The sequence below is a fragment of the Panthera uncia genome, chromosome B4, assembly GCF_023721935.1.
Source record: "Panthera uncia isolate 11264 chromosome B4, Puncia_PCG_1.0, whole genome shotgun sequence".
Classification (NCBI taxonomy): Eukaryota; Metazoa; Chordata; class Mammalia; order Carnivora; family Felidae; genus Panthera; species Panthera uncia.
The window spans coordinates 94589869-94613430 of record NC_064809.1 but is presented as its reverse complement, the minus strand read 5'-3'; the positions used below and the strand labels follow the sequence as shown (position 1 = coordinate 94613430).

General features: G+C 35.7%; 1 protein-coding gene across 1 annotated transcript in view; it reads right to left on the bottom strand.

The window, feature by feature from the left end:
- TRHDE (thyrotropin releasing hormone degrading enzyme) overlaps nucleotides 1-23562 on the bottom strand; it is a 383274-nt gene that overhangs the window by 28466 nt on the left and 331246 nt on the right. The window contains exons 13-15 of the mRNA XM_049625985.1: nucleotides 6932-7079; nucleotides 4928-5025; nucleotides 4350-4457 (exon numbers count right to left, since the gene is read on the bottom strand). Of these exons, the coding sequence (XP_049481942.1) occupies nucleotides 4350-4457; nucleotides 4928-5025; nucleotides 6932-7079 (354 nt within the window). The remainder of the gene's footprint in view (nucleotides 1-4349; nucleotides 4458-4927; nucleotides 5026-6931; nucleotides 7080-23562) is intronic.

Sequence of the window (23562 nt, the reverse complement as noted above, 5' to 3'; positions counted from 1 at the left end):
ATATAAGGTATTCCACAGTTTCAGGATATTTTTAAATTTTTATTTATTTATTTTGAGAGAGAGAGAGAGACAGAGAGAGAGAGAATACAAGTGGAGCAGGGGCAGAGAGAGAGGAAGAGAGAGGATCCCAGGCAGGCTCTGCACCATTAGCACAGAGCCTGAAGCAGGGATCCATCTCATGAACCGTGAGAAATCAAGCTGAAATCAAGCTGAGTCAGACTTTTAACCCACTGAGTCACCTATGTACTCCCAAGATATTTTTTAAGTAAAGTGATGATACCAGTTATCAATTGAGATGTTAGGGAATGAATATCACTATTTATTGAATACTTTTTAAAATTCAATACTTGGGGCACCTGGGTGACTTAGTGGGTTGAGCATCTGAGTCTTGATTTTGTCTCAGGTCCTGATCCCAGGATTGTGAGATCGAGCCCTGTGTAAGACGCCGTGTTGAGCGTGGATCCTGCTTAAGATTCTCTCTCTCTCTCTCTCTCTCTCTCTCTCTTTCTCTCCCTCCCTCTGCCCCTGGCCCTCACCCTACCCCTGAAATGAAATGAAATACTTTAAATCTTTACTCTGTATTGGCTTAAAGCTTTAAATATTACTTTTTGACATTATTTGAAAAATAACACTTTATCACAAAATTAAGAGGCTGTGTTATTGTGGACACACATTTAATTTAAGGTTAAATTTTTTATTAAATAAAACCCCATATTACCATATTGTCATCTCTGTATGGTTAAACTGTACAATCCCAATAGTGTTTTACTACAGAAATTTTAAATAATAATTCACCTGCAGTAATAATATAATCCCTATATTTTACTCAGTGAAGCTTATGCCAACTATTTCTTGTTTATTTGTACCAATCAGTGAAAGAAACCAATTTCTGTCCTTTATATTATGTTTTTTATACATAAAAAGGCTATCATCTTGTCTTTTTTTTTTTCAGAGTGCAATTTTCAGGTCTCACAACCTCCTCTTGCAGCTCGTGTTTTCAAGATCTTTTTATCATTTGTATTGTTCTCTACTGAATGGTTGGCAATTTGTCTCTTTTCTGAAATGTGGTGTTCTGCTGAACTCAGTGCCCAAATCACAGCCTAACAAGACCTGAATGTAGCTCATCCATTTTTATGCATGACATCACCATTACAATTCAACACACTGGAGCATTTGAATATATTAACAGGGACCAGAATGTCGACTCATTCAATTTATCATTCACTGTAATTCTTGAATTTTTCTCTCTCTCTCTGCTGCTACCATCCTCTAGCTTTTCAATGCACATTTTGGTTCCATTACCTTTCCCTGCACCAACTTTCAAATCCATTCTATTTTCTTAAATCCAATGTCACTGACTTGACCTACCTCCCCAGCATATCAAGATGAGGTCGTAGAGTAGCACAGCACCCCAGATTTGCAATCTCTGCTAATTCCATGACTCAGTGTCCTTTTGGCTTATTAGCATAAATATACAGCATCTCCCAGGGCTTTTTTTAAAGATGGTTTTTAATGTTCCCATTAAACACAAACAAGGAAACAGACAAAACTGCCTGGTGTATTACTTCAGGAACATTTAAAAAGAAACCTTGTCTTCTTCATTGATTCAATTTAAGAAAGTTAAATTCAGCATCAACTACAGGATTACACTATTGTTTTAATATTAAGCTGTCAGCAAAAAAAAATACAGATTAAATCTCTGATCTTCACACACAGGTGAGTACCAGCCAGCCTTACTGCAGGAGGTCACTTATGTATGTAGTGACATGTCATATGGTTGGCTGAGCAAATCTTAGTAAACGCAGAGTTAGTTCCACTTAGTATGTTTACTTACCCAGCTGTAGAAGAAAGCAAAGCAGAGAATATAAAAATGATGAAGGAAATAACAAAAGAACCATAAAGTATTAGACCCCGATTTAATTATTTTACCATAAATAAATGGCACAGTTATCAAAACTGAAATGAGCTGACAACTTCCATGTAAACTTTCATTTATAAGGGAATTTTGGGAGTGATGGATTGTTCAAATTCACAAGTCAAAACGTGCTGCACTCATTAAACTAGGCATCAGTCCATGTGCCTTCCTTCCGCTTGGGATCCCCGTCTACCCACCATAGGGACTCGGGCACTTGCCCCTGCCTCCAGCCTGCCCTTGTCCATCTATCAGGATCCTGCTCACTCCTCAGGAGGGTGAATGTGATTCTTCCAAGGCAGCAATCCTCCTTTCTTGGTGTTCACACCCTGTCCTAGCTCTTGCTTCAAAGAACAATTATCTGTTTATAGAGCTGTACTTTCTCCTCATTTTAAGCTCTCCCTCTTCTCTTTGCTTTCTGCCACAAGCTGGTATTGAGAGTTGCTCAGTAAAATTTTGCTAAATATGTGAACTATTAAAAAAAAATAGCATTTTCTCAATAGCTGTAGTTTTAAATGTACTAAGTGGGGTGCCTGGGTGGCTCAGTCAGTTGGACATCCAACTTCAGCTCAGGTCATGATCTCATGGTCCGTGAGTTTGAGCCCCGCATTGGGCTCTGTGCTGTCAGCCTGGAGCCTGGAACTCACTTTGGATTCTGTGTCTCCCTCTCTCTCTGTGCCCCCCAACTTATGCTTGCTCTCTGTCTCTCAGAAATGAATAAATGTTAAAAAAATTGAAAGGTACTAAGTTATAGTAGGCTTAAATACTCTCTATAGAAATGACATTAATGCAATGGTGAATGTGTTATTTTAATAAAATGTTAAGAATACATTTTAACTTGGGTAAATTCATTAAAGGGTTAACAAACAAATATTGGGTCTGAGAAAAGGCATGTGTAGCAAAATGAAACAAATAAACAAATGAATAATCAAAAAATGGAAGAAAATAGAGACCACAATATTTAAATAATATCTTTCAACTTTTCTTCTCATATGTATTTATGATTATGTATCTTATTATGGATGTATTGATTTTGGATAAATTTTTATGTGTTTATCATTCAACTATATGCGGTAGAATTAAAGAAGGTAGTAGAAAAAAAGGAAAAAAAGTTTCCACTTTACTATTTTCAAGTTTAATAGTTTTCAGAAGACTTCACAAAAAGGATAATCATTAGTAAAAGTTAATAAATGAAAATGTTTTTGTTCTAGAGAAGACTGGTGACAGATTTAATCACTGTCAAGTACATGATGGATCAATTGAAAGATGATAGTGATAAAATATTTTCCTTCTTGGCTCAGGGTAAGACCAGAAACAGTTCACTTAAAGAGCAAAAAGGACCATGATAAAGAAGGTGAGATAGTAGGACAAATTATTCAGTATGCAGTGAAAGATTTCTTGCACAGATTTTTAAAGTAGGATTGCTATGCTCTGATCTGGAGTCAGGTAGATACTACATTTAAACCTAGGCCACTTTCGACAAGACAAAAACCAATTTGTTTCCTAAGCAGGTTATACTCTCTGTGGTTCTCTATGCTCACCTAGACCAAGTCCCTTTCTCTGTTCCCATGGAGTCATCCCAGACACTCAGATCAGGGACAAGCCCATCGTGGCTTGCAAAATAGAACCACCTGAATAAAACTCTCCCCTAGCTTCCACCCCTCTGAGCTCACTTTCCTTAACACAGGGGCCAAAGACTGGGAAAGAGCGATTATAAATTGCCCAAAGTGTAATAAGAAATGGAACATCAACGTCCTTGGAAATATAAAGACACATAAGAAGGGTTAAAAACTGTAGTGAAAAGATCATGATCCTCAATTTTTTTATGCTTAATATTCTTTTCATTAACATTAACAAGTGACATTTAGAATAATATTTTTTTTATAAAAGGCAGTTCTATCAAACAATTTTAACATCGCATTATGTACTAAAATCCTATATTGTGAAATTCCAAGATAAGATACAGGTTTGAGGTCTCTGTCAAGGGTCACCAAAAGAGTAAAGATCTTTTTTATAACCTTTTTGGTTTTAGTTTTTAATATTAACGTTTGTTATGCTACTTCACTTACATCATATGCTCACAGTGTTTTATGAATAAATACCACAACCTTTGTAAAGAACCTTAGAATTTGGCCTAAATAAAATGATTTTGTTCTCACGGAATAGCAAAGCTATCCAAATTCAAAATAAGCTGACACCTTATCTATGAGAATAAGGGCCTACATTAAGAAAGTTAGTTTAAAACTCTACAAAATGTTCCAAAAATAAGTGTATTGTGGCTTTTGTGCTGTTACCTTGTAAGCTGTGAACCTGAAACACGGCTTTGCAGGGTTTTTCCTTGTCTTGTTTTTCTCCAGTTGATAAAAGCAATGTATCAACCGAGAATCTGAGAGCAGTATTAAATCATATCAGAAATATAGGATTTGGTTCAATTTACCTGTTCCTGTTGCTGGAAATCCAATCTGAAATAAGTGTTGATGCCTGCTGATGACAGTGCTTGTTGCCAAAACTGCACGCCAGCATTATAACTTCTCGACGTAGCTCTCTAGGTACCATCAAAAGGAAAAACAATTAAAATGCAGTGTTATTATCCGGAGAGAAAGGATAACTTATTACATAAACCATAGAGAAGTAAATAATCAGCACAAAAATAATTTTCAGATACAGAAATCCTATTTTGCTAAGGAAGAGATGGTTAGGCAGAGTAGAAGTTATGCATACTAAAAAGTCTTCTCTGGAAACAATAATACAGTGAGGGGCACGGGTTCGAATCTCCCCTTTACTAATAAAGGATGATCTTATATTAAAACACGACAAAGACATGCTTTTGTTCTCAGTGCCAGGTAGTGGAAACTGTGCACTGATGAGTACATCAGCAGGCCTCCCAGTAAAGGGAAATGAAAGATGCAGAATGAGAGACAGATCATCTCATGCTGCTGAAGTCACCATGGTACTACAAGTATGCTATTGTACAGCTCTGGGGGAAAAGAAGCGAATAAGAAAATAAAACAGTACTCATGTTGGTAGGATGCTTGAACAAGAGATCCATTAAAATTGTTTTTTGGCCATCCAAGCTTGATGTATGTTGCTGCAACTTGCTTTAAAATATATTCCTAAATGGGGGTTAGAGGACATAAAGATAATGTCAGTCTCAAACGTCTCCATGCTGATAATTAAAATTATATAATAAGATTAAAATATTTTCTAAAGAAGCCTTCTTTAAAATATCAGTAAAATAATGGGCATGATAAATGCTCTACTTTTATTTAGCTTAGTATTTCAAATATAGAAAATAAGGATAAAATACAATCGCAATGGTGGAAGACTACTTCTTATTTCCTATTGAATGATTAAGTAATTTGCACTATTAAATATTTTAGATGACAATTTTTATAGCACAACAAGGAAACTGAGGAATATTGATAATGTCATCCATGCATGCACATGCACAAATGTGGGTAGATACAGCTTATGAAAATAAGCACCAAACTTTTATGCATTTCATGTCAACAGAGCACATCGAATGCAAAACAGTTAGGTAAGCACAGCCAATAGCCTGGCATTGTTGAACCTGACATACTCAGAACGCTCTGCAGTAAAAAATATGGCATTTCAAAGTCAACAATCCATTGAGCTAATGATATATTTAAATATTAGAGAGCAATGTAAAATATGCTCTCCTCACTTTAATGTGGTCCTTGAATTTTGTCAAAGGAATGAAAGCACTGAAATTACAGTAAAAGCAATTCTCAACTTTTACTGAAATTGAGGTGTCTGACATGAAATATTATTCCAAAGTACAAATATACACAAAAATGTATTTTACTTTTATAGAAGTTTAACATTGCAATGTCTCTGTGTTGAGAGCAAAGAGAGGTGTAATAAGTCTTTCTCTAGCAGATAAAAGTTATACTGTAGCTGTAAAGACACATTTTGTTTTGCATGTGTGTTTTAAGGGATTAGACAAAACTAATGACAATGAACAGGCAAGCCAGGATTATTTCAATTAAAAAAAAATATTAAAACAGAGGCATTTTCATGCAGACTTAGAAGAAGAAAACAAGAAGCAACTCTGATAGCCATCAGACAATTTACAGAGTGCTAATAAATAGATTTCATGCCATGGCAATCTAGTCTCGAGTCATTCCAAACGTGTAGGCTAATCAGCACAGCCAGCGTGTCATAAAAAATGGGATGATTTTACAAAACACAGGGCAGGCTGCTAAGATAACTGAAGGGAACCAAAGGGTGCTCAAAGATGATAGGAGGCACAGAGACACAGTCTCATATGCAAAGCCTCGCTGTGATAAGAAATTTAGGAACCAAAAACTCATTAGCCATAGTTAATCCTAATCTTATTCAAAATGGTTATTAAATCAGATTAGGCGGTGTCTACAGTGCAGTTTGCGTTTATCAGGCTGCAGTTTAGGAAATCTGGTCAGGTAACATTTTGGAATGTTTGTCATGTCTTCATGTCTATTTGGATTATCTATTGTTTGCTCTCCTGTATCCCCTTGGACCCAATTATGAATGGGCTTTCGCCTCAATGTTGATCTTATCCTTGTTAATTAAGGAAGTGAATTGAATTCACTATGCCCTTTTGGATAAAAATAATGACTAAGAATCTTTACTGAAACTGTCTATATTCTGTTAAGATCTTTGGGATCCCTCTACCCAGGGTAAGTCCTTTGTGAACACAGAGCCCTTTAACTCTTGGAAAGTAAGTTAGAACTTTAAGGATTTGCCATGTATATTTGTTCTTTTTTTTTTTTTAATATTTGTTCTTAAATTCTGAGTCATGTAAGCTTAATTGACACTTTTAGGCCAGAATAAAAAGTAGCTTGTATTAAATTTTTTCTTCAAGTAATTATCATCAGTGTTGCATGGAAAATCAGGACAAAAATGGTAACACAAATTCGAAGAAGGAACGCAAATGACTCAGGATCAGTTACATAAAGTAGATAATGAGACAACAGTTCATCATCTGAAAATAAGAAAGAAGAAAATATGTCTTTTTACATTGAAGACACTGTATTTCTCCATGCGGTCCAGTAATTTATCTAGAGGATAGAGAGCTCGGCTGGCAGCATGCCAAGGAAGAAAATCCTTCTCCTCAGACAGGTATCTGATAATCTCCAGGGGGATATGCTGAGGCAAAGAGCCAGCTCTGTACAGTGAAAAAGTTAAAGTTAATTATTTGCAGGAAATATACATGATGATGCAAAACTGAAGATTTCACTTATGCAAATAAAAGACAGAAAGCAAGATTCATCACAGTATAAAGAAGCCATACCCAGGGCCATAAAAATAAAATTACTCACTTTTTAAATATAGTCCTACTTAGGATGCCATGTACCTTAATATATACAGAGTTAGAGAGTTAAAAATTTACATACACCAAAATATCAGAATGCATATTTTTTAAAAGGAAAGAATTCCGGAATTTAAATAAAATCAACTCTAGGTACTTTCCTTCACAGAAACTCTTCAGAGGCCATATGTAATTGAAAATAATTGATTACTGAAATGCAATTTCAGTTTCTCAATGCATTCTCTTTGCTCTTCATGTAGTTCTGTGTAATGATATTTAACACAGATTGTTTTCAAAAGAATAATCAAACTAAAGTGGCAACTTACAGTCTTGACTATCTCTGTCATATTATGATATGAGCATTTTTCAAAAGAAATGGTTTCCATAACACCTATGAAAACTTCAGTTAGATTTTAATAGAGTCCAAATTCCAAAAAAGTTAAAAGACTCAACTCTCCCATTTATTATTTTTCCTTCAAAATATATTCTTTGTCACCTTGGGGACCCATGTCAGATTCTTCGGAGAATATGAAACTGTAGCTTTTTAAGATGGTCTGAACACATGTTGCCTATATTTAAAGAGGGTATATCCAAAAAAAGGATCCCAAAAGAATTGTATATCTCTACTCTCCAGGAGGTTGCATATAAAATCCTTGCAAATCAAAGCAATATAAATGACAATCCACAGTACATTAAAAGATGGGCTCTCTTACCCTTGATGTCCCTGATGCATACACATAGTTGCTGGATATTTTTTTTACATTAATAATCAATTGAATGCAAGGGTGCCTGGGTAGCTCAGTCAGTTAAGCCTCTGACTTTTGATGTTGCCTCAGGTCATGATCTCACGGTTTCCTGAGTTTGAGCCCCACATCAGGCTCTGTGCTGACAATGCAGAGGCTGCTTGGGATTCTCTCTCGCCCTCTCTCTGTCCCTCCCCCACTTGCGCCATCTCTGTTTCTCTCAAAATAATAAATAAACTTAAAAAAAATAATCAACTGAATGCAGACTTTTACCACATGGACCAGGTAAATATGAAAGCAACCGAAGCCTGGTTATCTCCTTTATCTACATTTCACACCATTGTTCTTTTGTAGAATCACAAAATTAGATGGACCTCTCAAAAATAAACAAACATTAAAAAAAAAAAAAAGGTAAAAAAGAAAAACTAATTCTGAAGACCGTGCTTCAGTTTTCTTTGAATTTAAAAAAAAAAAAAAGGATGTGTGTCACTCTAATGATTTGGGTTCACTCATGGTATAAGATCATCAACCACAGTTAATGTCTGATATAAACATGAATGGCGATAATAACAAATGCAACAATAACGTCAAATTTCCACATAATTTCAACATTTCCTGATGTTTGCATGATTTAGAGCACAGCTAGACTTGTGCCACTTTCTTTTACAGTTTCCATTTTATACATCCTTGAAGAAAGAGCATGAGATTAGGCTCTGGCAATGACAATTAAATAAGGAACTATCTTTTTTGCTAGGGTGGCGTCTCAATAACACCATTAAATTTTGCTTTTAAGAGTTTGTTACCCACCAAAAAGGCAATATATTTTTTAAAAAATAATGATTTGGCTTTCCTCCTTAAAGGAAACATACCTTCCAATATTTCAGATTTTGTCATTCATTTCCCCTGAACTTTTAATTTAAATATTTATTGGCATGGCGATAATAAATTTATAATCCAAATGTCACGAATTATATAATTTTAGATTTGCAGCAGATTTATCTAGAAGCCATTATTTTTTGTTGAAGAAATAAGAAAAATAATGTAGTAATAAAAAACACCCTTTACTAAGCAGTGAACTTATTATGGATCTTCAAGTGAATTTGGAAAATCTGGAAAGGTGTTGGATTTATTTTATTGCCTATTTAAACATATTAGCCTTATGTCAGTTATAATTTATTGTGTTTTACTTCATCCCTGTAAATGGATGGACATTATTCAATGACTTATGCTTTGTAGAAAATATGACTACAAAGTAAAAAGATGACAAATAATGTTATGGAAGAGATGGGTTTGAGAAAGAGCCAGGAACTGCAAATGCTTCCTGTAGAATTAGACAAACAAATTCATCTTGCCAAGTCTCATGTTCCTTACCTGTGCAATAAGGGTTGAACTAAGACATCTTTTTTTATCACCCAAAGCCTTTTATCCTAACCTACTTGTCTGCAATTTAAACTGCCAAAAAAACATTATAATAATATGGTCATACTTTATTTGTTTAAAATTTTGAAAAAAAATTTTGTGATTTTATATCCCCCCTTCTTCACTTGTCTAATATGTATAAGTCTAAGAGGCAGGACTTGGATCTAAGTTTTAGAATATATCTGACATAGTATAAAGGAAATTAAAGCAAAGAAAGCCTGATAGAAGTTCCGAATAATGACAAGCCAAATAAAGTATTCATTATATAGAGAAATAGAGCAAATTCTGATTTGAGTCCTTATGGCAAAAATTGCCAACTTCTCACCATGCTTTCCTTTACTTCCTAGGGTAGATTATAATCCCACTTTCTTGATAGTTAGGTATGGTCATATGGTAACTAGCCAATAGAATATGACTATTCATCACTGCCAGGGTTAGCCCATAGACATCTCCCATTAGCTCCTCAATACTCTTTTTCCCTAAACTAAATCTTTCAGGGTGACCTTGGAACTCTTTTATTGAATGCGTCAGAAACCCACCTGGGTCTCTGGATGACTGCCTGCCCCGCTACCAGTTTTCACACCAGTTCTGCTATGTAAGCAGGAAAAACACTTCTATTGTGTTTGATCCAAATACATGCTTGGGTCTATTTTTTAAAGCAGTTAACCTTCTCTAATGCAGCCCTCAAATAGAATAAGAAACAGATTACATTCAAATTGCTCTCATTTGTGTTGTTACAAACATATGTAAGTAATTACCTGCTACATAATTCAATACACTTACATTTAGCCTACTAGATCAAAATATGTAGCTACACTCAATTGGATAAGATGATCAGCTTCATTACAAAATTAAGACTTGTAAGAGATAATGTTGGTGAATAAGTTACCTAGTTTAGATACGTGTTTGTGTAATTGGCTGGTAATGATATCTGTGATTACTACTACTGATAATGCAATCAATATGGGGGAAGTGTGTGGAATCCAATGAATGGAACACTACATTAGCTCCAAGTAATCAGCCTAGTAGGGAGCACATTTAGGGTCCTCATGCTGAAATGTAGTTGCCCTAGATTTGCATCATCACAGAGAAAGGCTGTTAACAAAATAAGGGGAAAATAGCAAACCTAAAGAATATTTCATGTACAATTAATTTTGTTTTACTAATATTTCAGGAAGAGGTTGTAGATGAAATCTATCTTCTGTACTAGTGGGGTAAAGGTTGGCATAAGAAATAATTTAGAAATCAAAGAAAAGATAATGGGGAAATGAAACAAATGAGGAAAGTTAGAGAAATAGATAAAAATTGTCCATATGCACCTATATAGTTCCTCCACCCATTCCCCCTCCCTAAACACACACATACCCTCTTCTTCACTTTACTGGAGCTTGTAATGAAATATATCTTCAGGCATATAATAGAATACTTTTTATAAGAAGAAGATTAAAACCAGACTATATTACTAGATGTTGAAATGCACTGATCTTAGCTGGCTTTGTTTTCACCTAAGATCCAAAGCTACTTTTTTTTTTTAATATTTTTTTAATGTTTATTTATTTTTGAGAGAAAGACAGGGCACAAGCAGGGGAGGGCAAGCGAGGGGGAGACACAGAATCTGAGGCAAGCTCCACACTCTGGCTGTCAGCACAGAGCCCAATTCAGGGCTTGAACCCACAAACCACGAGATCATGACCTGAGGCAAAGTCAGATGTCCAACCAAGTGAGCCACCCAGGCGCCCTCCAAAACTACTTTTTAAAAACAGCTCTGAATTCTGTGAATGCTAACTCTTAAACCTACTGAGATGGGTGGCCTGTACACAAATAACCTATTTTGTGAGTTTTCTTGAAAAGCACTTGGCTTCTGGGTGCTTGAAACTTGGGAAAAAATTAAAAGCACAAGCAGACTCTAGAGCATCATAGTCCAGATTTCACTAATTGAATACTCCTTTAAAACCAATAATTGCCTACTCTATATTTCACATTTTGTACAGAAGACACTCTATCTCACTTTTAGGGCACAGATTTTTTTTTTAAGAGAGAGAGAGAGAACACGGGGTGGTGGGGGCAGGGAGGGGCAGAGGGAGAGACAGAATCCCAAGCAGGCTCTATGCTGACAGCATAGAGACCATGGGATCTTGGGACCCTGGGATCCCAGGACCCTGGGATTATGACCCAAGCTGAAATCAAGAGCCTGATGCCTAACAGACTGAGCCATCAATGCATCCCTAGGGCATAGATTTTTAAAGCAGTTGCTAAAATGCTTAATTAAAACATTTACCATTGTATCTATTATTTTTCATTATTCATTATTAAAGACTTTAATGTGTTCTTTGTGGGAAGATTCCATGATGGAGACTGGAAGCTCCAGCAGTTCTCAGAGTACCATAGAATGAAAAGAGAAATACACAGGGGAGGTATCTCCGTCAACCAACAGTCTATTTGGTCAGTTCACGGAGAAAATAAAGATATGATTCAGATACTGGTGAAATGTTATATGCAGAGATGGAAAGGAAGTTACCTTACGCAGCCCCATAAAATTAGAGCCTCAAAAAGTTGCACAATAGAGTTCTCTTAGCCCCTCCTCCTGTTTCTTCTCTTCCATGAAGCCTTCTTCCACAACTGACTAAGGCACTTATTTCCTGGGCTCACATAACATCTCAGTAACACCTCTATTCATAATAATTATCATGATATTAATCATAATTTTATCATAATACTATCTTTCTCACTCACTGGACTTAGCTCTTTAAGGAAATGAAGCATGCTTTGCCTATCTTTGCATCACCAAAGATAGCCTAATGCAGAATTTAGTACAAAATAAGTACTCAATAAATGTTTTTATACTAAATTAAGTTATGGCAATAATGTCATTGTTCTTAAAAATAGGATTATTTTACAAGTATATTAAAACTTAAACATGACCATAGATATTTATTAAATTAAGCATTTTCTAAAGTTAAAAGATACCAACATCATGGGAAAATTCTATTGGAGTGAAATTTATAGTATTTTTTGGTCATCTTGTTTATTAATGGTACATATGATAGAAGATAAGAAAGCCAATGCTATCTAGCTAAGTAGCTTTGAATAAGCTAGTCTATATCCAAGTAAAATAGCTTTTAGCCAGAGAGAAAGTGGAAGCATTATATAAACATCTCTGTCCTTTTTTTTTTTTTCTGATTAGCAAATTACTTTGCTATTCTTCTAGAAGCAACAGTATTATTTTATACTATGTTTTCAAATAAATTGATGGTGGGAGCTTGGGTTACTCAGTCGGTTAAGCATCCAGCTCAATTTTTGCTCAGGTTATGATCTCACGGTTTCTGAGTTCAAGCTCTGCATTGGGTTCTGCACTGATGGCATGGAGTCTGCTTAGGACTCTCTCTCTCCCTCTCTCTCTGCCCCTCCCCCTCGTTCACTCTCTCTCAAAATAAATAAATAAGCTTTAAAAAGAACTAAAATAAAAGTAAATTGCTGGTGGGTTTGGAAATCTCTTTCTCCTAGGTAGTAATTTGACAAGGATGAACTACGTGATCTCTAGGGTTCCTTCTTCAGTAAAGATATAATGATTAAATCCAGAAATAATTTTTTGCCACCTGCATAGTCCCACTACCACCACCAAACCAAGCTTTCCTATCTACACACACTTGTTTCTTTATTTCCAAGTATAATTTCTCAAGAAACGAGCCATCATCTAAATACAGGAATCCTCTGGACACTTAATAATGTTAGAAAGCAGAGCCAATGTTTAGTTATTAAATGGAAGGTAATGATGTTAGCTATTCACCTGAAAAGAAAAAAAACCCCTAGGTTTATGGCCACAGTTAACTATTTTTTTTTAAAGAAAACTATCAACTTATTTTAAGTCATTGTATATTGAGGATTTACTCTATGGGATGGTATTATGGAAAGATGGTCTAGGAATGTTCATTTCTTCAGATTGCCCAGTTTGTTGGCATGTAATTTTTCATAGTATTTGCTTATAATTGTTTGAATTTCTGTGGTGTTGGTTATGATCTCTCCTCTTTCATTCATGATTGTATCTCTTTGGATCCTTTCTCTTTCCTTTTGGTAAGTCTGGCTAGGGGTTTACCAATTTTGTTTATTCTTTCAAAGAAACAGCATTTAGTTTCATTGATTTGTTCTACTGTTTTTGTTTGTTTCTATGTCATTTGTTTCTGGTCTAATCTTTATTATTTGCCTTTTTCTGCTGGCTGTAGGCTTTATATGCTGCTTATTTTCTAGCCCCTTTATGTGTAAGGTTAGGTAGTATATTTTGGGACCTTTGTTTCCTGAGATAGGTCTGAATCGCAATGTACTCTACTCTTATGTCTGCCGTTGCTGCATTCCAAAGGGTTTGAACTGTCATGTTTTCACTTTCATTTGCTTCCATGTATTTTTTTATTTCTTCTTTAATTTCCTGGTTAACCCATTTAGTCTTCAGTAAGATGTTCCTTAACCTCCTTGTGTTTAAGGGCTTTCCAAATTTTTTCTTGTGGTTGATTTCAAGTTTCATAGAGTTGTGATCTGAAAATATGCATGGTATGATCTCAATCTTTTTGTACCTTTTGAGAGCTGATTTGTGACCCAGTATGTGAGCTATTCTGAAAAATGTTCCATGTTCATGTGAAAAGAACATATATTCTGCTGCTTTAAGATGAAATGTTCTGAATATATCTGTTAAGTCCATTTGGTCCACTGTGTCATTCAAAGCCAAATTCCTAGAAACTCACAAACTACCCAAACTGAAACAGGAAGAAATAGAAAATTTGAACAGTCCCTTATCCCAAGGGACTTCTAACAGATGTTTCCCAAGGGAATTCTAACAGATGTTTAAAGAAGAGTTAGTGTCTATTCTTCTCAAACTGCTCCAAAAAATGGAAATGGAAGGAAAACTTCCAGACTCATTTTATAAAGCCAGGATTACCTTGATTCCAAAAACCAGACAAAGACCCCACTAACAAGGAGAATTATAGGCCAATATTCCTGATGAACTTGGATGCAAAAATTCTCAACAAGATACTAGCAAATCAAATTCAACAGTACATTAAAAGAATTATTCACCGTGATCAAGTAGGATTCATTCCTGGGCTTCAGGGCTGGCTCAAAATTTGCAAGTCAATCAACGTGATACATCACATTAATAGAAGAAAGGATAAGAACCTGTCAATAGATGGAGAAAAAGCATATGACAAAATACAGCATCCTTTCTTAATAACAACCCTCAAGAAAGTTGGGATAGAAGGAACATACTTTCACATCATAAAAGCCATATATGAAATGCCTACACCTAATATCATGCTCAATGGGGAAAAATTGAGAGCTTTACCCCTGAGAACAGGAACATGACAGGGATGTCCACTTTCACCACTGTTATTCAACATAGTGTTGGAAGTCCTAGTCTCAGAAATCAGACAACACAAAGAAATAAAAGGCATAAAAATTGGCAAAGAAGTCAAACTCTCACTCTTCACCAATGACATGATACTCTACATGGAAAACCTGACAGACTCCACCAAAAATTGCTAGAGCTGATACAGGAATTCAGCAAAGTCACAGGATATAAAATCAATGTACAGAAATCAGTTACATTTCTATACACCAATAATGAAGCAGAAGAAAGAGAAATAAAGGAATCAATCCCACTTACAATTACACCAAAAACCATAAGATAAATAAGCCTAACCAAAGAGGTAAAAGATCTGTCACCTGAAAAGTATAGAAACCTTATGAAAGAAACTGGAAAAGACACAAAGAAGTGGGAAATCATTCCATGCTCATGGAATGGAAGAACAATATTGTTAAAATGTCAATACTACCCAATGCAATCTACACATTCAATTCAATCCCTTCCAAAACAACACCAGCATTCTTCACAGAGATAGAACAAACAATCCTAAAATTTGCATGGAACCAGAAAAGACCCTGAATAGCCAAAGTAATGTTGATAAAGAAAACCAAAGCTGGAGGCATCACAGTTTCAGTCTTCAAGCTATATTACAAAGCTGCAATCGTCAAACCAGTATGGTACTGGCAGAAAACAGACACATAGATCAATGGAACAGAATAGAGAACTCAGAAATGGACCCACAAACATATGGCCAACTAAATTTCGGCAAAGCAGGAAAGAGAATCCAATGGAAAAAAGACAGTCTCTTCACCAAATGGTGCTGGTAAAACTGGACAGTGATGTGCAAAAGAATGAAACTGGACCACTTTATTACACCACACACAAAAATAAATTCAAAATGGTTGAAAGACCTAAATGTGAGAAAACAAGAGAATCCTACAGGATTCAAAATCCTACAGGAGAAAACAGGCATCAACCTCTTTGACCTCAGCCACAGCAACTTCTCACTAGACCTGTCTCTGAAGTCAAGGGAAACAAAAGCAAAAATGAACTATTGAGACCTCATCACAATAAAAAGCTTCTGCACAGTGAAGTAAAAAAATTAATAAAACTAAAAGCAACTGGGGCACCTCGTGGCTCAGTTGGTTGAGTGTCTGACTTTGGCTCAGGTCATGATCTCACAGCTCTGAGTTCAAGCCCCACGTCGGACACTGTGATTACAGCTCAGAGCCTGGATCCTGCTTCAGATTCTGTGTCTCCCTCTCTCTCTGCCTGTCCCCTGCTCATGCTCTGTCTCTCTCTGTCTCTCAAAAAGAAATAAACTTAAAAAAAAAAAAACTAAAACCAGTTGATGGAATGGGAGAAGATATTTGCAAAAGACATATCAGATAATGGATTAGTATCTAAAATCTAAAAAGAACTTATCAAACTCATCACCCCAAAAACAAGTAACCCAGTGAAGAAATGGGCAGAAGACAGAAATAGATACTTTTCCAAAGAAGACATCCAAACGGGTAACAGACACATGAATAGATAGATGTTCAACATGATTCATCATCAGGGAAATGCAAATCAAAACCACATCAAGATACCACCTCACACCTGTCAGAATGGCTAAAATTAACAACTCAGGAAACAACAGATATTGGTGAAGATGCAGAGAAAGGGGAACCCTCTTGCAATGTTGGTGGGAATGCAAACTAACGCAGCCACTCTGGAAAACAGTATGGAGGTGCCTCAAAAAATTAATACCAGCAATTACACTGTGAGGTATTTATCCAAAGGATACAAAAATGCTGATTTGAAGGGGCGTATACACCCAATGTTTAGAGCAGTGCTATCAATAATAGCCAAATTATGGAAAGAGCCAAAATGTCCACTGACTGATGAATGGGTAAAGAAGATGTATTTATATACAATGGAATATTACTTGGTGATCAAAAATAATGAAATCTTGCCATTTGCAACAACATGGTTGGAACTAGAATGTATTGTCTTAAGCAAAATAAGTCAGTCAGAGAAAGACTTCCAATCCTGAAATCGTATGATTTCACTCATCTGTGGAATTTATGAAACAAAATACATGCACATAGAAAGAGGGAAGGAAAAATAAGATAAAAACAGAGAGGGAGGCAAACCATAAGAGACTGTTAAATACAGAGAACAGACTGAGAGTTGTTGGAGGTGAGGTGGGTTAAATGGGTGATAGGCATTAAGGAGGGCTCATTGTGATGAGCTCTGGGTATTATATGCAAGTGATGAGTCACTAAATTCTAATCCTGAAACCAATACCACACCATTTGTTAGCTAACTTGACTTTAAATAAATAAATTTAAAAAATTTTTTTAAAGAAAGATGGTCTAAGTTTATTTTAGTTTACTATCCTTAAAAGCTTCAGGATCAGTACTACTATGAACACCCCTGCCTTTTTTTTATATGAAGAAGCTACAGCTTACAGAAGATAAGCAATTTGCCAAGCTTATTTGGCAAATAAGTGACAGAGCTGGAACTGAAAACCAACACTGACAAGAAAGCTCTCACTGATTCTACCACATGAGACCGCCCCCCCAAATGCCACTCTGAACTATAGTTAAATGCTGTCTTTCTCCCTTCCTTGAACACCTGTTTACACATCACTATCATAGCACTCACCATTTTAAGTCTTGTACAAAAGTAAATAGATAACCCTAGCCCAGGTGCTCAGAAGGTGAAGTAAGTGATATTAGGAACAGGAGGATTATGGGGGAATGACTTTAAGGCATCAGTGAGGACACCTGCCTGTGTGACAGCAGAGAACACACTGAGCAAATCTGGCGGGAGAGGAATTTTGGCCTCCTGGGAAACAGCAAGGCCAAGAGTCTTAAAACAGGGACAAATTCAGGATGTTGGAAGAATAACAAGGAGGCTTTCAAGGCTGGAGTGGAGTGAGTTGGGGAAGAGCAGGCTCTGACGAGGTTACAGAGGCTGGTATGCTAGATCATGAAGGCTCTTAAATAAGAAGGGCTTCAGACTGTTTTTCTATGGGTGATGGAAAGCCACTGCAAGTTTTTGACCTGGGAAATGACATGATCTGAATTTATGCTCTAAAAGGGTGACTCTGGCTGCTGTAGAGAGGAAACTCGAATATGTCATGTGGTCCTCCAAGATGAGAACAGAGTGAAATATGATTTCCTAGTTGACCCTCTCCCTCTCTCACTATACAGACTAATCTTATGAGAAAAACATATACCTAGTGAAAGAAGTCAATGACATGAGAACAGACATAATGATTTTTTTTAAGACATGAGATTTGTTTTAGAAAGAGTTTGTTATGCAGGTATCAGGTAAAAAAAATATTCCAAAGGCTGGCTTATCCAGGCATTTTTTACTGCTAATTGCTAACAAACACACACACACACACACACACACACACACACACACACCAAAAACAAAAAACAAAAAACAAAAAAAAAAACAACAAAAATCAGATGATATGGGAAAGGTCACTGAGAAATAATTTAGGCAATGAACACATGTTAAAAGAATATATAGCTATATATATGAAGCTGCACATTCCACTTTGGGTTAATTAGCAGAATTATTCCAGAATTTAAATTCAGAAAAATAGCATGAAAGACCACCAAGAAAATAATCCACATAGCTTATGATTTCCATGGAAAATACAATGCTTAAATTTGATACGGAATTCTGCTTTACTGGGCAGTGAAATTGTCCAATGTTCTACACAGCCACTTGGGAGCAAAAAGAATTTAAAAAATCCAGCAGGATTTTGCAGAGTTTGAATTTACTGACATCAAGATATCAAATCATTAACCTAAAGTCCATAAATCAATGGAGCTTCTAACTTCCTATTTGGCTGCTTTTTAGCGAAATGTATGTGAATTATAGGAAAGAAGAAAAAAGAAAAACATGATTGAAACCAAACCAGTTAAAAATAACTGGGGGACGCCTGGCCGGCTCTGTTGGAAGAGCATATGACTCTTGATCTCAGGGTAATGAGTTCAAGTCCCATGCTGGGTATAGAGATTACTTAAATAAATAAATAAATAAATAAATAAATAAATAAATAAAAGCTTTAAAAAAATCTTTAAAAAATAACCAGGTATATTTCCTCTTGTCTAATATTGTCAAAAGTTTCGCTTTTTGTATAGATTTTATTATACTGTGCATAAAAGTTTACTCGTAATTTTACTTGTAATAATTTTCTTGTAATTTTCTTGTAATTGTAAAATTACTTGTAATTCTACTTGCAATAATTTTCCATACTATTAGGAATTCTTCATAATTACTTTTGGATTAGTTCTAGCAACACTCCATTGGAAAGATAAATGTAGTTCACTATTGTTGAGCATTTGGGGCATACATAAGTAACAGAGCTATGAACATCTTTGTGCACAATGCTTTTATATGTTCTGGATAATTTTCTTTGGATGGAACAGCCAAATTGGAATTATCATGCTAAAGTTATGAAATATTGTGGATCTTGGCAAATCTAAGTTCACATTTTCAGGCTTCACCAATCAGCAACTGGTGTATGAAAAAGGGAAAGAGGTAGACAGTCGCTGTAGTGACCAGCACTGATTTAGCATTCCCTGGTGTGTCAGTTCCTGTGCCAAGTGCTACATGTGTATTATGTTATGAAATCCTCATGTCAATCTTCCGAGCTCAGCAATATCACTATCCCCACTTTACAGATCAAAATTGAGGCTCAAAGTGTTACCTAACCTCTCCAGGATCATATTGCAAATTTGAACCTAGTTCTATTGCTGTTTGAACCTAGTCTTCCAGCACCAGTGTTCTTATCACCATTCCAAAAAGTCCTGGCAAGTAATTTTGTATTCCCTCTCCCATCTTCTAGTAAAAGGAAAGAGTGAGAAGAGGAATATAGGGGGCGTCTAGTGGGAGTAATCCTTGGAGGCCTTGTGAAGGAAACATAATATAATAGAACATATGGGGAAGGAGAGAGTAGTTTGGTCTATGGCTGTGACTTTGAAATGGGGGGTTTAGTGGGTTTATTGTTGATATAAGATTTTAGACTTTGGTCATTTGGGACCACTTCCACCAAAACCACTTTTTCACCACTGCCCCCAATTCCCTGGGATCCTTCAGGACCTTGTCTAATCTCGGTTAAACAAGGAACACCCTCAGACTGGACTCTGGCCTGGAAAGACTGACTCAGCATCAATATATCTACCATAAAGAGTATGCATTGCAACAACATTTTCCTTTCAGAAATATTGGTGATGCAGGCAAAACTAATAGAGTGCTAGGATGTGGTCTACAAAAGAAAGGAGGGTAATCATATAAAATTATGATCTTTAATTCAAATAAGAGGAAATATTTCAAACTACAGAAGATTTTCCATCTGCAAGTCTTACAGAAAAGGAATAATTATGGCTATGGGAAGTGTGTGGGTCCTAGACACAGACTGAGAACGAAAGAATGACGACTTGAATAATGGCATATGGAGCATGGGGGAAAATGCTCTCTGGACATAACTGTAGGGCAGACTCCTGGGGCCTAGATGGCGTGCCTCAATTAAAAACCTCAACAAGAACTCTAAAAACCAAGTCAACCCCTCTCCCAATTTTTTCATAGAGGTATGGTTACATAGATGGGCCATTATAATTCTGTACATAATTTTCTAAACATACAGCTAAGGTCTGAATTTTAGATTGACACCAAGGTGAATAATTAAGCAGGAAGATTCAGTCCAAAATGGATGCATTAAAACAAAAACAAAAACAAAAAAAACAAAAACAAAAACAAAAACAAAACACTTTAGAGAGTGTAATCTAGCCATGAAGAAGAGAGAAATGACTCAGGTGCAAAGGGTTTAGAAGAGCCACCAAAAGTGATAAAAGGAACCTAACAAGTGCAAAGTGACAGAAACTCATTAAGTCTGGGCTCCCCAGACAACTTGAAGAAGCTCCTGGCCAGAGTTAGAACATTTTGAGTATCAGTAAGAATAAAAACTGCAATGGAATTAAACATATCAAATATACTTAAATCCATAGGACAGAATGGTTCTTAACTAAAAACAAAACAAAATAATTGGTCACTATGGAGCATGCTAGAGAACTGGCTCATTATTTTTGAAACTGAAAAATACAGGGAAACATCAAGTATTTATCCTGCCTTTCCTTAAAAACAATATCACTGGGTCACCAAGTAGTAAATGAGAACAAGTTTCCCTTGAGAGAACTATTTTGTTTATGAATGAAAAAAGAATAAATGAATCCCCATTTTGCAACCTCGAGTAAATCAATAGATTTTGGTATTGAACAGTAAGGTCTGCAAATGTCATAAAAAGACAACTATTTCTTTTATGTGTTCATAAAGAGTCAATTGTGAAGTAAACTGATAAAATGTAAAATTGATAAAAATGTGAACCTGTAATGGATCAAGGCCCTGGATTTGACTACCAATTTATAGGCAATAGAGAGGACAGAAGAACACATAAAGGTACACAGTGGGGATGCAGTCACTGACATGTAGACAAAATCTACACAGTGGGAATCGTGTAGGACAAACAAGCTCATTCCTCCCCAAATAACTTGGAAAGATTTTCACTTTTAAAGGTCAAGGGGAAAATCAATTATTTAAAAGAGATTGAAAAGATACATCAACCGATCATAGAGCAGTAATATCATTTGGCTTCTAATTCAAACAAACTGTAAATATATATACCTATGGCACTTATGAAACAATTGACCATTTAAATAATTAAATGGATTTTGATATTGTTGAGGAAATGTTAACTTTAGGTCACCATGTTTACTAATGTCATTTTTTAAGAGATACGTAGTAAAAATTATTTTTATGAAATGATATAATGTCTGGAAGTCATTTCAAAATGGTATGAAAAGTTGGATGGAGATGTGGCTGAAATAAGACTGACCATGAATAATTGCTGATGCAGAGCAATGGATACACTCTTCTACTGGTTTTTGTATATGTGTGAAATTATTCATAATAAATAGTTAAGAAAAAAACAGATGAGGGACTAAGTCTTCTTTTTCTGTGTGCAGTGTGCATCATAAACCCATCACATTGTCTATGTTTAAAAATATTTGCCGAAGGGGTGTCTGGTTGGCTCAGTTGGTAGAGCATGCAACTGTCAATCTCATGGTTTTGAGTTCAAGTACCACATTGGGTATGAAGCCTACTTAAAAAAATAAATAAATATTTGCCAAATAACAAACTCAAGGACGGCAACATTTCTAGTCTTGCTTTTCTCCCTTACAAAATGAGAGAAATGGTATTTACCTCCCAGAGTCACTATGAAAGCTAAAAGACAAGAAATCAAAGAGTATTTTATAAACTGTAAAGTGCCACAGAAACGTGGAGAGCCTTCAGGCTGAAGAACCAGAATGAGAATTCAGCAACCACGTATTCTGCATTTGTATTCTGACCTTGATTTGTTCCTCACACAGAGCTACTAAACTCATGGATAGATCCCAGCACATTCATTTTCCCCTTAGGGACAAAGTACCAAATGGTAGTGTAATTGCCAAGGGAAAATTATTACTCTGTTCTGAATTATTTCCATCATAAATCCAAAACCAGTCAAACAGGCTCTGTCACAAAAACGACAGGGTTGCTGTACAGTGATGAGAATCCCACATACAAGTGCCCCATAAATCCGTGAGTATCACAACCCTCCAAAGTCATTCTGACTCATGTGTTTAAATCAGAAGTGAGAAGCCAGGCTGGCAGCACGTTGGTCAACACCGGGGAAACAATGAAAATGAGGTGATTTACTCAGCCATCAGTTAGAGAAATATCCCATCATCTGTCTTATGTAGATTGTACAAAATGTGACAAGCATTTTTGTTTGTTTTTCTTTCCACATTTTCTACTCAACCGAAGAAGAAAAAAGTCTTTTTCATTTAGTAATGATAACAATCATCCACATTTCCCTAAATTCAATCACAACTGCTTTTAGCATGTCAAAGAAATGAGTTCCAGCAACAGTAGTGCATGATAGAAAGGGAGAGAAAAGGACACAACTTCTCTGTGTGCCAGACATTGTCCCCTTCTCTCCTCTTAGTAAAATAGTCATCTTTACTTATGCTGAAATGAAATATCTAATCTAATTCTTTATGATTTAAAGTGATATTTTCCTGCCTCTCAGAATATTATACTACATTCCAAATTAGAGTTAAAAGCCACTCAGTGGCATTGTAGATGAAATGTGGAAGGTAAAAATACTTTTTATTACCGGTGAGATAGAGAAAGGACTTCAACTATATAATTCATTATATATATATATATATATATATATATATATATATATATATATATAAAGGATTCATATCTTGAAAAAGAAGAGAGCTGTACCCACTTGATATCACCTTTGGCGAGGCAGGCATGTTAAACGTTTGGTACTTTGTTCCTGTTCATAAGGGAGCTAAATGATCATCTAAAGAAAGGTGTTTGTTTATCAAGGATAAACAAATTTGCTGAGCCACAGGGGATAAAGTAAACAGTGGCACTGAAACAATATGATTAACTTATTTGACAATTTGTACCCACAAGGAGTTCTGGATTTATTTGAGGAAGTTTTCAATTTTTAGAATTAAAGTATATTAAATTCTTTTAGAAATCAGCTAAGAACTGTACATTATTATAATAGATAATTCTTCTCCTTTGGGACACTGACATGTAGACAAATTATAGAACCTCTGGGAACAGAGGTCAGGGCGATACGTAGCTTCCTCAAATAGCACATAGTTCTCAGTCTCTCCATTTTACCTTCAACTTCCAGGGTCACAAAATTCTGAAGATAATAGTATTTATATAAAAATATTTAATTAATCGTGGA